General features: G+C 31.8%; 1 protein-coding gene across 1 annotated transcript; it reads left to right on the top strand.

Moving 5' to 3' along the window:
• The first annotated feature begins 2,579 nt into the window (after positions 1–2,579).
• LOC132559530 (coiled-coil domain-containing protein 28A-like) lies at positions 2,580–5,516 on the top strand. The gene is made up of 6 exons (XM_060224160.1): positions 2,580–2,658; positions 3,064–3,210; positions 4,205–4,304; positions 4,666–4,726; positions 5,046–5,068; positions 5,394–5,516. The coding sequence occupies exons 1-6, from the start codon at positions 2,580–2,582 to the stop codon at positions 5,413–5,415; spliced, it is 432 nt and encodes a 143-aa protein (XP_060080143.1). The 3' UTR covers positions 5,416–5,516.
• The last annotated feature ends 6,697 nt before the right edge of the window (positions 5,517–12,213 follow it).

The following is a 12,213-nucleotide window of genomic DNA, read 5'->3' as shown; positions in this document are numbered from 1 at the left end:
CAGTATAACTTCTATAAGTCAGCACTTGACTTGGATTATTGTACCATTAGTTTCAGAACCCTTGAAATCCTTTCTCGATATCTACTTTATGTCGATGAATTGTTGCCAAACAAATACATAGATGAATTTGAACGTGTTTATGATATGAGATTTATTTAAAAAAAAACGAACCAATGAAACACCGGTGTTTTTTCTAAAACAAACCCAAAATTCGCTCGCCTGAAATGACATATGTATCAGACATGTGACTGTACTTCCATTTCTGATGTCGCATAAATATATCAAAGACACGCTTACAGTGACCCAGAAGTACACCTTTATTGCACAAATCATAATTTGAAGACGAATTACATTTGGATGGGGACAAAATTTAATCATATGATCCGAAAATGGTGGATATCCGTACATTAACTCATGATATTTTATAGTGAATGGTTTTAATCACAATTTATTCTTTCTGGAAGCATGACATGTTACAGCAACCAAAATTATTTGGTTGTGAGGTCACACAGGTCAATAGTTCATGTGATATTGCTTAACAAAATAGAAATATGTAACAGCCTGAAATCGATGTTGAGAAAGATGGAGGGAATTTTTGTACTGAAGAATTTTCGTTCCGGGTATTTTCGTCCTGAGAATTTTCGTACTACTATTATATAGTAGTACTATAGAATAGGTTATGTATGTATAAGGTGTGTATGTTGTGTGTATAAGGTGTATATGGTTTTTAGACCTTCCAGCAGACGATGTTGTTTTAGTTAATTATTAAAGATGGTTTGAAAAAACATTGGTGACACGTGTGAGGCAACACGCCAGTCGGCTAACAACAGACGCATACCAGTTCTTGGGTAAAAACCAGTCAAACCATTGTATAAACTTCTAAAACATCAAATTTTTATTATCAACACTGTGGAGGGTGTTATAATTGGTTGTTGATACCCTACCTAAATATATCCATAGTGCTATGAAAATTCCCAGGAACGAAAATTCTCCTCGGACGAAAATTCTTCAGTATGAAAATTCCTGACACCGTTACAAAAAGGACATTTAGGACATTATCAACATAGTTTCCCCAATAATGCCAGAACTGGCAATGCACAAATTTGGACAAAAAATAGAATACATAGGAAATTTAAGAATGACACATTTAGAACTTATCAAGATACATCAATGACAAACTGCTATTGTCAAAGTTATAGACAAACTTTGATAATAATCTATCCAATACTTCTCAAGAAATACTAATAAGAAATGTTCACAGATGTACAGATTACTGACTTTAGAGATGAAGACTGGAGTCAGATGAAACTTGTGTTAGTAGACTAGAACTCTAACTTATTCATGGTATCACAACATTGATTTTATACCATACAGAGAAACAATAAATATTGCACTATATCTTATACTAGTATATAAGTTATGGACCATCCCAATAAAATACTGTGATTAAGAAATCGTAATGCCTTTAACTGAAGTGGGACTAAACTAATCTCCAAAACAACTGTGTAGAAAATAGGAAAAGTCTAATTTCTCTTCCAATATGAAGATTTGAACCTTTGACCTTTGTCTAACTTCATCATATCCTCTGTCTATAGTTTGAAAGTACCACTGTCTATAATTTGGAAGTACCATGTTTAAGTCTCAGTATGGTCACTGCAATTTTCTACTCCTATTACACTTGTTAAGAATCTGTGTTACCAATTCATTAGAACTACGACATCACTGTATGATTATAAACAAAAGATTTCAAAAGGATCCTGGCACCCACCATTGTATATCTTTACTAGTTCTTTGTAAGTTGGACCTTTCCCTATCATTTCTCCTCTTTCCTCTTTCTGTTTCTTTGTTATGTGTTGCTCTGACAATAACCATAACATCAATAACAAAGACAGATATAGGATTAACAAACTCTGACTGTGAAGATCAACATAATTGCTTGTTTTTCATTCTCTTTTTTCAATCAACCCTAAAATAGATGATGCACAACAAGGGGCCAAAGGGATCCAAAATATGAAATTTGAGAATGATCCATTCAGAACTTCTTAAGAGAAAAATATGAACTGTAAGATTCAAGATTCTAGACAACTGCCTTATTGGCCATAATATTTTATCTGATCAGTCCCAAAATGGAAGTGCACAGCTAGGGACCAACGGTAACCGAAATATGAAATCACAGGATGGTCCATCAAGCACTAATCAAGAAGTAGTGGTAACCAAAAATAACTCTCCTAAATCCAAGATGGCCCCTGTCAGTCATTTTGTTTCTGTGACCACTTCAAAGATGATAAGTATGTGATTTGAAGATCATTCAACAACCAGTAATTCTCAAGAAATAGTGATAATCAGAATGGTTAATGATAGATGGACTATGGTCAGACAATTAACCAAAAGTGATTTGAACAGCCCATCATCGGATGATGGTAGGTCAATAATCCCATGTTACATGACTTAACTTAACACACCACTTGGATGATATTGTACTGTTTTATAAGCCAAATTATAAAGAGATAGTTTATTATACATTTTTCACTCTTGCAGGTAAAAGAATGATACTGTATTAGTGGAAATACTAACTCATCATGGCATCTCGGATGATGAAGAGTGAAACTTATCCTGTCAGCACTCAGCCTAGTGCCGAGAGCAATGCTTCAAAACAGGGTAATTTACAGTTGGATGTATTTGTTATGACTTTGATTAATAAGATTATAGAATACAGTGATATATTACAGGATGAATGATTGTACTGTAAAATCATTGATTTTCATGAGAGATTTATTTTCAATGATTTCTTTCTTAATGTCCTCAGACTTTTGGAATTAGTACTACTACGTTTATGGGACTATCCACACAATCAAATGTCAATAAAATTGCAATTTTTTGAAAAACTAAGAAATTTGAATTTTGATTGTGCAGTGCTTGCAATATTGACTCCAATAATGTGTTGAATTCTAGCAGATATGATGAATTGAATTAAATATTTCAAGGGAATGGAAAAGAAGATTTGAACTAAAACGGTAAAAAACAACCCTGTATATTTATCTTATGTTTTTCACTAAATAGGAGTATTAAAGGGAGAAAAGCCCGTTGTGGGTAGCAGCCGTCCATGTAATGAGCATTCCTTCCTCACGGACGTGGCTGATGTACGCACCATGGAGCAGGGTCTGCTTCAGCTGCTGGAAGACTTCCACTCGGGAAAACTTCAAGCTTTTGGTACAATTAATACGTATTCCCACTTAGCATTGGACTTTTTTGTGTCATAATGGCTTTGTTTAGGTGCAATATTACATTATGTAGGGGTCATTATGATACTATAAAGTAGCTGTTAGAATGACTTTGTTTGTTGTCAGTTTGAGTCGCCAGTTGGGAGTCTGTATAATATCAGTTAGGTGACATTTTGACTATATCATTTTCAGTGTCAATATCACCTTTTTGTGTGTCAAAATGACATTATGTGGATGTCAGTGTGATGTTATTTGGGTGTTAAGACACAATATAGTGGTAGTGTTACATTATTTGTGTGTCAGTAATAGTGTGACATTGTTTAATTGTTAGTATAACTTGTTTGATTGTTAGTATAACTTGTTTAATTGTTAGTATAACTTGTTTGATTGTTAGTATAACTTGTTTAATTGTTAGTATAACTTGTTTGATTGTTAGTATAACTTGTTTAATTGTTAGTATAACTTGTTTAATTGTTAGTATAACTTGTTTAATATGTTTGATTGTTATATAACTTGTTTGATTGTTAGTATAACTTGTTTAATTGTTAGTATAACTTGTTTGATTGTTAGTATAACTTGTTTAATTGTTAGTATAACTTGTTTGATTGTTAGTATAACTTGTTTGATTTTTAGTATAACTTGTTTAATTGTTAGTATAACTTGTTTAATTGTTAATATAACATTATTTGTACCAGCATGATTTAAGGTAGCAGTATGACTATCAATAATATGACATTTATCAGTTTATATGTCATTATGACATATAAGAATTTGATGTCATAACGATACTTTTGGAATTGATGTGTCGATATGAAATCTTGGGAGTTGTTTTGATGCAACAAATTTCAGAGTTTTGTTAGTATAATATATTTTAGAAGTTGATGTGTGAGTATGATATATTAGGAATTGATTTTTTACAGTGTATTTTAAGAGTAGGTGTTTCCATAGGAAGTTTTAGAAGTTGATGTGTTCTGACATTTTAGGTGGCAGTATGACATTTGAGAAGATGGATCATATCAGGGAACAGCAAGAGAGACTTGCTAGACTACACTTTGAGATGGAACTTTTACAGGACATGCACCGGTAATTACAAAAAGTTTCCTCAGAATCATGAAAAGGAAAAAAAAAGTGAAAAGATTTTCAAATATAATTCTTAGGAGTAGTTAACCTGAACATAGATAAATCTTCTTTGAAAATCACAGAAAATCCACTCTTTCACAGTGAAATATTTGCCTATTTTTTTTATGTCAGAATTAATCAGATGATCACTTCCTAAACAAAAAATATATTATGAAAAATAATTTTCCATGTGTTTCAATAAATGTTGTATTACTTACTGTCAAAACTTTTCATGATATTAAGTATTTGCAAGATTATCATTCTTATCTTTATGAATAATGAAAAAATCAGTCCACATTTTTATAACATTGTGTATTTTTTTTAGGCGGGATACAGAGGAAGGAAAGACAGCCAGTAATGATAAAATGTCCAAACTTATAGACCAGGTACAGTACAGGGATGCTTCTAGTGAAACTTTTTATTAATAATCAAACTGAAACATGGGATTGCTTGAATTGAGAAAAGATAAACTTTTTTTCAAATAAAAAGATGTTCACTCCCAAAGATATAATTCTATATTCGTTAGATTTGATAAATATATGAAAATTCAACACAATTGTCCTTGGTGAAAATTAAGGCTACATTGTCTTATATCTACTTCAAGTTGTCCTTGGTGATTGATCAAATTTCGTTTTCATGTCATATGTAGCTTTCAATTGATTTGTCAACAAAAGTAAATAGTATTTGTTTTTTCTTATCTTACAGCTCCATGCCATTAGTTCATCAATGTATCCTTTTGTTGTCTCCTATCATGTCATCTCGAGATTTTTTCTTTGTTGTCATTATCAATTTGATCTTTTTTACTTTTGGATCTATTTTGACACTAATGGTAGGTATAAAGAATGAATGGACATTTTTGTGTCATTCATAACAACAGAAAGTAATTCTATCAACTCAGATATTTACTGTGATTGAAAATCTGATGTTGTGATTGGTCAAAATTAGGCTTATGACTTACACCCCGTTAGTTTGAAGGGTTTCTCCAAATCCTTATCCATGTCCAAATTTTCCAAGGTATATAAAGTTTGTCAAACTTTCCTTAGCTGTACACAGACAGAGAATCCAGAAGGAATGAACAGATGGATGGAAGTCAAATGATTCTAAAATGGCTGCCATTACCTCATACTGTGGACCAATCAAAATATGATGTGCATATATTTATTTTATTTATTTCTGTAGCGGAAGAAAATTTATCTTTTATATTTTAGTATCATACATTGAAATGTCTACAAAATAAGTTTAGCCAATACAGCTGCTATTTATTGTTCCTTTTATTTTATGTTTTCAAAAACACATACTTTTTTCAATGATTATAATTTTTTCTAATGAAATTTCCAGATTTTTTCATCATACCTTGTGAACTTTATTAATCAGAATCTTTAAATATAGACATCTTTATGTCTCTGTAAGATGTAAAACTAGTTTCAAAAATCATACCTAAGTCTGTATTTTTGGTTATTTTTACGATGCCAAAAAAAATGCTATTAATTCTGTTGATGATTCTGACTGATTCCATTGTTTACTATTTTATGCGTGTTTGATCACTGACTTGGTATTAACATGTTGAGAAATGAAGACAAATTAATTTGCTATATTTCACTTTTTGCTGTATATTTTCTAATCATTGTCTCCCTTAAAATAATTTGTTGCAATAGCTATCAGAAGAAGAGAATATTTCTGTGCATCAAGTCCCATAATTTGTTTTATTATCATGATTTGATTCTTTTATTTTAATGTGGTTTTTTTTTCTGAAATTCCCATATCAGAAGTACATCGAAAATAACTACATTATTTTGTTATTATGGTCAGATTTTGATAATGAAAAAAAATATCTGATTCTTTCTACAAATATGATGTGATGATGGATATGGTAACATAAAATACGATCTACAAATATAATTATATGTATATAACTAATAGACTAATCTGTGTTATACACGAAAAAATAACCTGCACAATTTAATCTTCAATATCAAGAGTGTTTGACAGTATTTCAAACCCTGTGTACAGTTAGGTGTTGATTACATTCTGATCATGGAAGAACTCTGAAACTCTATACTAGCAGTGGTTTATTTGAAATCCCTTTGAAGCAACTGGCTGTCTTGTGAATAAAGTAATTTACAGTAGTCACTATTATGAAACTTGTGTACACTGATGAGCCATTAAGGGAAATTGTTAGTCATTATACATAAGATATGGTCTGTGTTTACTAAAGCTGTATAAAGATTTGGTGTTAGCATATATATTTCTGTTGAGTATGATATCATGGAAGCTCACCTTTTGCTGTCTGTATATGAAAGTTTCTCATCTATATTTATTTAATCATACATGTATATAAATTAGGGAACCCTTATTGCTTTAATGTCTTTTTTTTCCTCTTATTTTTATCTATGTATTTTTTAAGGGGGGGGGAGGGGTTGGTAAAAATTTTGAAAAAGTATGTTTTAGTGATGAAAATATAAATATCTTTAGTAAAAACATTATTTTGAAGGTAAATGTCCATAGAAGTAATAGGATCTGCAGTAATTGGTTTTTTTTCCTGATTTTCAAGGAATTTTTAATTTTGTTAAATTAGTTTAGTCTTTTTATGTTTTTTTTTCTTTTTTTTGTATTTACATTTTTGGTTGATATTTTAGCTGTATAGGTGTCCACTTTTTTTCACACAAAATTACCTGATCATTCTTATTCATCTGGTTTCGTAGATTTTCTGTGATATTTGTTTCCATGATTGTCACAATGTTTCACGGTGATGGAATGCGAGCCTTTTGTCTGTTGTCCTGAGGTGTGGGTCATAAACTTTGAACATTTTTGACTTAAGAGAAACCTCTACATTGATTTCAATGAAATTTTGCCGAAACCTGCTGTGGCCAAAAATAAATCAATATGGTAAATCATATGGTTCTCATTTCCCAGGGGCCTGAGGGGTGGGCCAAAAAGGGGTCAAATTGATTGAAATTTCAAAAACCCTTTTCTCAAGACCGAAGTGATGGGATCCAATACTCTTCATTGATGGAAGGGTTTTAAGGTGCATTACCAAAATTGTTAATTTCATGACCCTAGGGTTTCACATTTCCCCCTTAGGAGGAGGGGTAAAGTTTATGGTATATTTCACGTGAAAATGACATTTTTGAGTATAATTCATTTATTTTGTATTTGAAGTAGTTCAGACTTGGTTAGAATTATTATTAGAGGATGGCAGTTTGATGATATGCAAATCTTGACCCTGATGACTTACCCCTAGAGGTTGATGAGCGAGATCGAAAGAGGTCAAATTGATTCAAATTTCAAAAGTCTCAATATCCAGATTCATGTATAATAGAGTCTGTTAAACGCTCTTCATGAATAGAAGAGTTTGTATAGGATTATTACAATTTGAGTGTAGTTTCATTCAATTCCAGTAAGTATGGGATGGCAGTTAATGTTGTACACAGTTTACATTTGTATTACATGTACAATGTAGTTCAAGTTGTCTTTATGAACAAGGTTATTTCTATGACATGTTACAATAAGAACAACGACATTGTAACCCAGGTGAGTGTTAAGGCCCTTCGGACACTTGTTTTGTTATATGAACACTGTGATATATCAGTTCTTTGAAATCATTCGTCTTTATCAGATTTTCTGAAATGTAATTCATATATAACTGTATGCATAGCTTAAGTAGAGGTCATTTGGGGACAGGGGTGGAATCTTGATTTTCTGTCACCTTCAGCATCTTCTGAAAATGACATTGATGGCCAATGAAATAACACTGAATAAAATCACAGTTAAAGATATGAGGTAAATAAAATCACAGTTAAAGATATGAGGTAAATAAAATCACAGGTAAAGACGTGAGGTAAATAAAATCACAGGTAAAGAATAAAATCACAGTTAAAGATATGAGGTAAATAAAATCACAGGTAAAGATATGAGGTAAATAAAATCACAGGTAAAGACGTGAGGTGAATAAAATCACAGGTAAAGACGTGAGGTAAATAAAATCACAGGTAAAGATATGAGGTGAATAGAATCACAGGTAAAGATATGAGGTGAATAGAATCACAGGTAAAGATATGAGGTGAATAAAATCACAGGTAAAGATATGAGGTAAATAAAATCACAGGTAAAGATATGAGGTGAATAAAATCACAGGTAAAGATATGAGGTAAATAAAATCACAGGTAAAGGTATGAGGTGAATAGAATCACAGGTAAAGATATGAGGTGAATAAAACCACAGGTAAAGATATGAGGTAAATAAAATCACAGGTAAAGATATGAGGTAAATAAAATCACAGGTAACGATGTGAGGTAAATAAAATCACAGGTATGAGGTAACTGTATTAGATGGTTAATATCATTGTTATTTATTGCACAGAAATGATATACTGGATCCTAAAAGTGTCTAGACTATGTTGAAATTTAGTTCGATTTTAGTTGATGAATAATCATTGAATTGGAGTCCAAGGGATTTCTAGGAAGCTCTCTCAAATTGTGAAAAAAAGTCAAAATGATCCGTTTGTTACAATGGTATAATCATTGTTAATTGTTGATGGAGTATAATCATCATCATTAAGATAATTATAAATTTAGCCAAAAAGATAAGCTCCGTATCTTTTATCATCCCTTCATAAACTATTATACATACACCATTTATATCTAGGTCTATATATATACATGTGATTGTACTTTAATCCTGTTTCTTTAATTAAACTGCTTGTTGTGTAATTTTATTTTACTTAAATCTATATAGCTTTGGGCTGCTGAATGATAATTGTTCCTGGAAGCACTCTAGACTACTTAACACTAAAAAAGTTTATATATATTTTTGAATTTGTCTTTTTTCTCGTTTAATTTTGTTTGGTAAGTATTTCAGGGTTGATGTTACTTTATGCTATATACATGTGATTTTTGTTGTTATCTAACCCCATTTACAGAGACATTTTTTTGTCTTTGAAGTAGATTGTTTTTACAAGTGGTCTCTTAATACAGGTTCTATTAAGTAAAATAACTCAAGTTACAAAAGTGATCATAGTTAATATATAATCGGATAACTTCTTAATAGAGGTGGTCTGCTTACACAGGTGGCCTCTTTGCAGAGGTAGTCACTTAAACAGGTTGGACATGAAATAATGCATATTTCACTTGAATGTACTAATATGTACCTACCTAACTGAACGTGCTATCCTTGTACATGTAAGTTTCATTGAAAAATCATTGAATTGAACAATAAAACGGACTTAATTTTGAAATATTTAATTAAATGCTGGTAACCTAAAATTTTGATTTTTATTATCAAGCTAGTTACCATGATTTCTGTTGAAGTAACACTGTTCCAATAGCAGACTTCAAGACATCAGATTTCACACTGATTTCACAAGAAGTCTACTTTGTAATGTATGTGTAGCAAGAGGCTTACTTTAAAGTGTGTGTGACAAGAGGCCTACTTTGTAATGTATAAGTGACAAGAGGCCTCCTTTGTAATATAAATGTGACAAGAGACCTACTTTGTGGTGTGAGTGTGTGACAAGAGGCCAACTCTGTAATCTATGTGACAAGAGGCCTACTTTGTAATGTATATGTGACAAGAGACCTACTTTGTAGTGTGTGTGTGTGACAAGAGGCCTTCGCTGTAATCTATATGTGACAAGAGGCCTACTTTGTGATGTTTATGTGACAAGAGGCCTACTTTGTGATGTTTATGTGACAAGAGGCCTACTTTGTAATGTATATGTGACAAGAGACCTCCTTTGTAATATATATAAGTGACAAGAGACCTACTTTGTAGTGTGTGTGTGACAAGAGGCCTACTTTGTAGTGTGTGTGTGACAAGAGACCTACTTTGTAGTGTATATGTGACAAGAGACCTACTTTGTAGTGAGAGACAAGAGACCTACTTTGTAGTGTGTGTGTGTGACAAGAGGCCTTCGCTGTAATCTATATGTGACAAGAGGCCTACTTTGTGATGTTTATGTGACAAGAGGCCTACTTTGTAATGTATATGTGACAAGAGACCTCCTTTGTAATATATATAAGTGACAAGAGACCTACTTTGTAGTGTGTGTGTGACAAGAGGCCTACTTTGTAGTGTGTGTGTGACAAGAGACCTACTTTGTAGTGTATATGTGACAAGAGATCTACTTTGTAGTGAGAGACAAGAGACCTACTTTGTAGTGAGAGACAAGAGACCTACTTTGTAATGTGTGTGTGTGTGACAAGAGGCCTACTTTGTAGTGTGTTTGTGACAAGAAGCCTACTTTTGATTTATTGACATTCCAACTGATGTTGAAATACGAGGTTTTATTTGTGAATCAGAACATTAATGTAGATATGTGTTTGCTTTATTAATTACTATCATCTAGGGAAACTTTTAACACGGCATGAGTTTCACCTTTTGCCTGTTGGGTAAAAAAACTCGAGCTGAAGTTTGATGGTTTAGCTGAAATGTATGTTTTAATAAATGGAGTATTTATGAATCATACAATTGGTGAAAATGAGCAGTACATGTGTGGATGAAAATAAATCTAGAAAGTTTCCATGTACAGCTAGTAAATAAAACAAGATTCATTATTTACCAGTAAACAATCTGATGAATATTTGACTTCTTCACCGATCATTTGACATGTTCAGTGTGTTCGTTGTTATTCAAGGATTAAAGTCTGGGTTATCTCATACATATCATATCCCGAAAATAACTGTTACATTATACATTTTGTTTATGTCTAGCCAGTATCTGTAAGATTTGTTAAAGAAAGGAGGGACAATCTTCTTTGAACACTCGTCGTTAATTTCAGTCCTAATCACATAATTGGTTATGTCATTTTCAAAGTGAATTCAATAAAAAAATATGTATAATGATGACCTGAATTTTAATGAGATTGTGCTCTCTAGTCACTATATTGAAATTTACCTATTTTCCTATTTTGACACAAATGAAGCATAAGTTATATAAGTTATATAAATTATTCCTGTGTTCATTTCTGATTCTAATTTGCTGTATAAAAAGTTTTGTAAGTAATTCTTAACAAATATCAGCATTATGTGGTAGAATACAACATAAGCAGCCTATACAACATCATGTTGTCAAGTGTAACGTTATACTCAAGTGTGCTAATACTTCCAGAACTGTTTGTATCCACTATTTTTCATGCTTCGCACATGAAAATAACGATATTCTGTCATATTTATGTATAATAAAGAAGAAACCATTAAATATCCTCTATAACATGTCTAGCAATTAAATAGTATGTTATAATTATGATATTGCTTAATATCACCTTTGTTTATCATATACTTGTATAATATTCATCATCGAGAAAATTGGCAGTTGTCATAAAAGTCCATATCAGGTACAAAATGAAAATTTAAGTTTTTTTGTATTGATTTTGTTTTTAAGAATAAACCGTGTCAAATACACAGTCATGTTTTATCTTTTCTAGACTTTTTCTCTTGTTTTGTTGACAGATCAATTAATATTTTATGAAAAAAGATGATTTTAATATTTTAACTGATTTAGCATCTCAGTTTAATTCCAATTATCAAGACAAATACAACACGTGAAAGCAATCATTATGTCCTACGTAGAAACAGTTGACCTTTGTCCTAATGGATTCATAACCTTGACCTTCATAGTTTGGAACCGATAGTGTCACATTCTGGTCATGATAAACATACATTTTCAGTAGCATCAGGACTGTATACTGATAGACATACATAAACATCGAAGTACTAATGCAAGAATTGATGCGACTGCTGCACCTATCCCACATGCACCTACCTAGCTAATTATAAGAGGATGTCTATCTTTGTGAGATGACATTTTCGTCTCTGTAGAATGTAATTTACTGCTATACCATGGCCCATCCTGACTTATCACTAAAGATGTGGTTGGT

The sequence above is a fragment of the Ylistrum balloti genome, unplaced genomic scaffold (assembly GCF_031769215.1).
Source record: "Ylistrum balloti isolate Yb309-2 unplaced genomic scaffold, AGI_CSIRO_Ybal_v1 Utg369662, whole genome shotgun sequence".
In the NCBI taxonomy this organism is placed as follows: domain Eukaryota; kingdom Metazoa; phylum Mollusca; class Bivalvia; order Pectinida; family Pectinidae; genus Ylistrum; species Ylistrum balloti.
The sequence above is the reverse complement of the archived record's forward strand: the minus strand, read 5'-3'. Positions and strand labels throughout refer to the sequence as shown.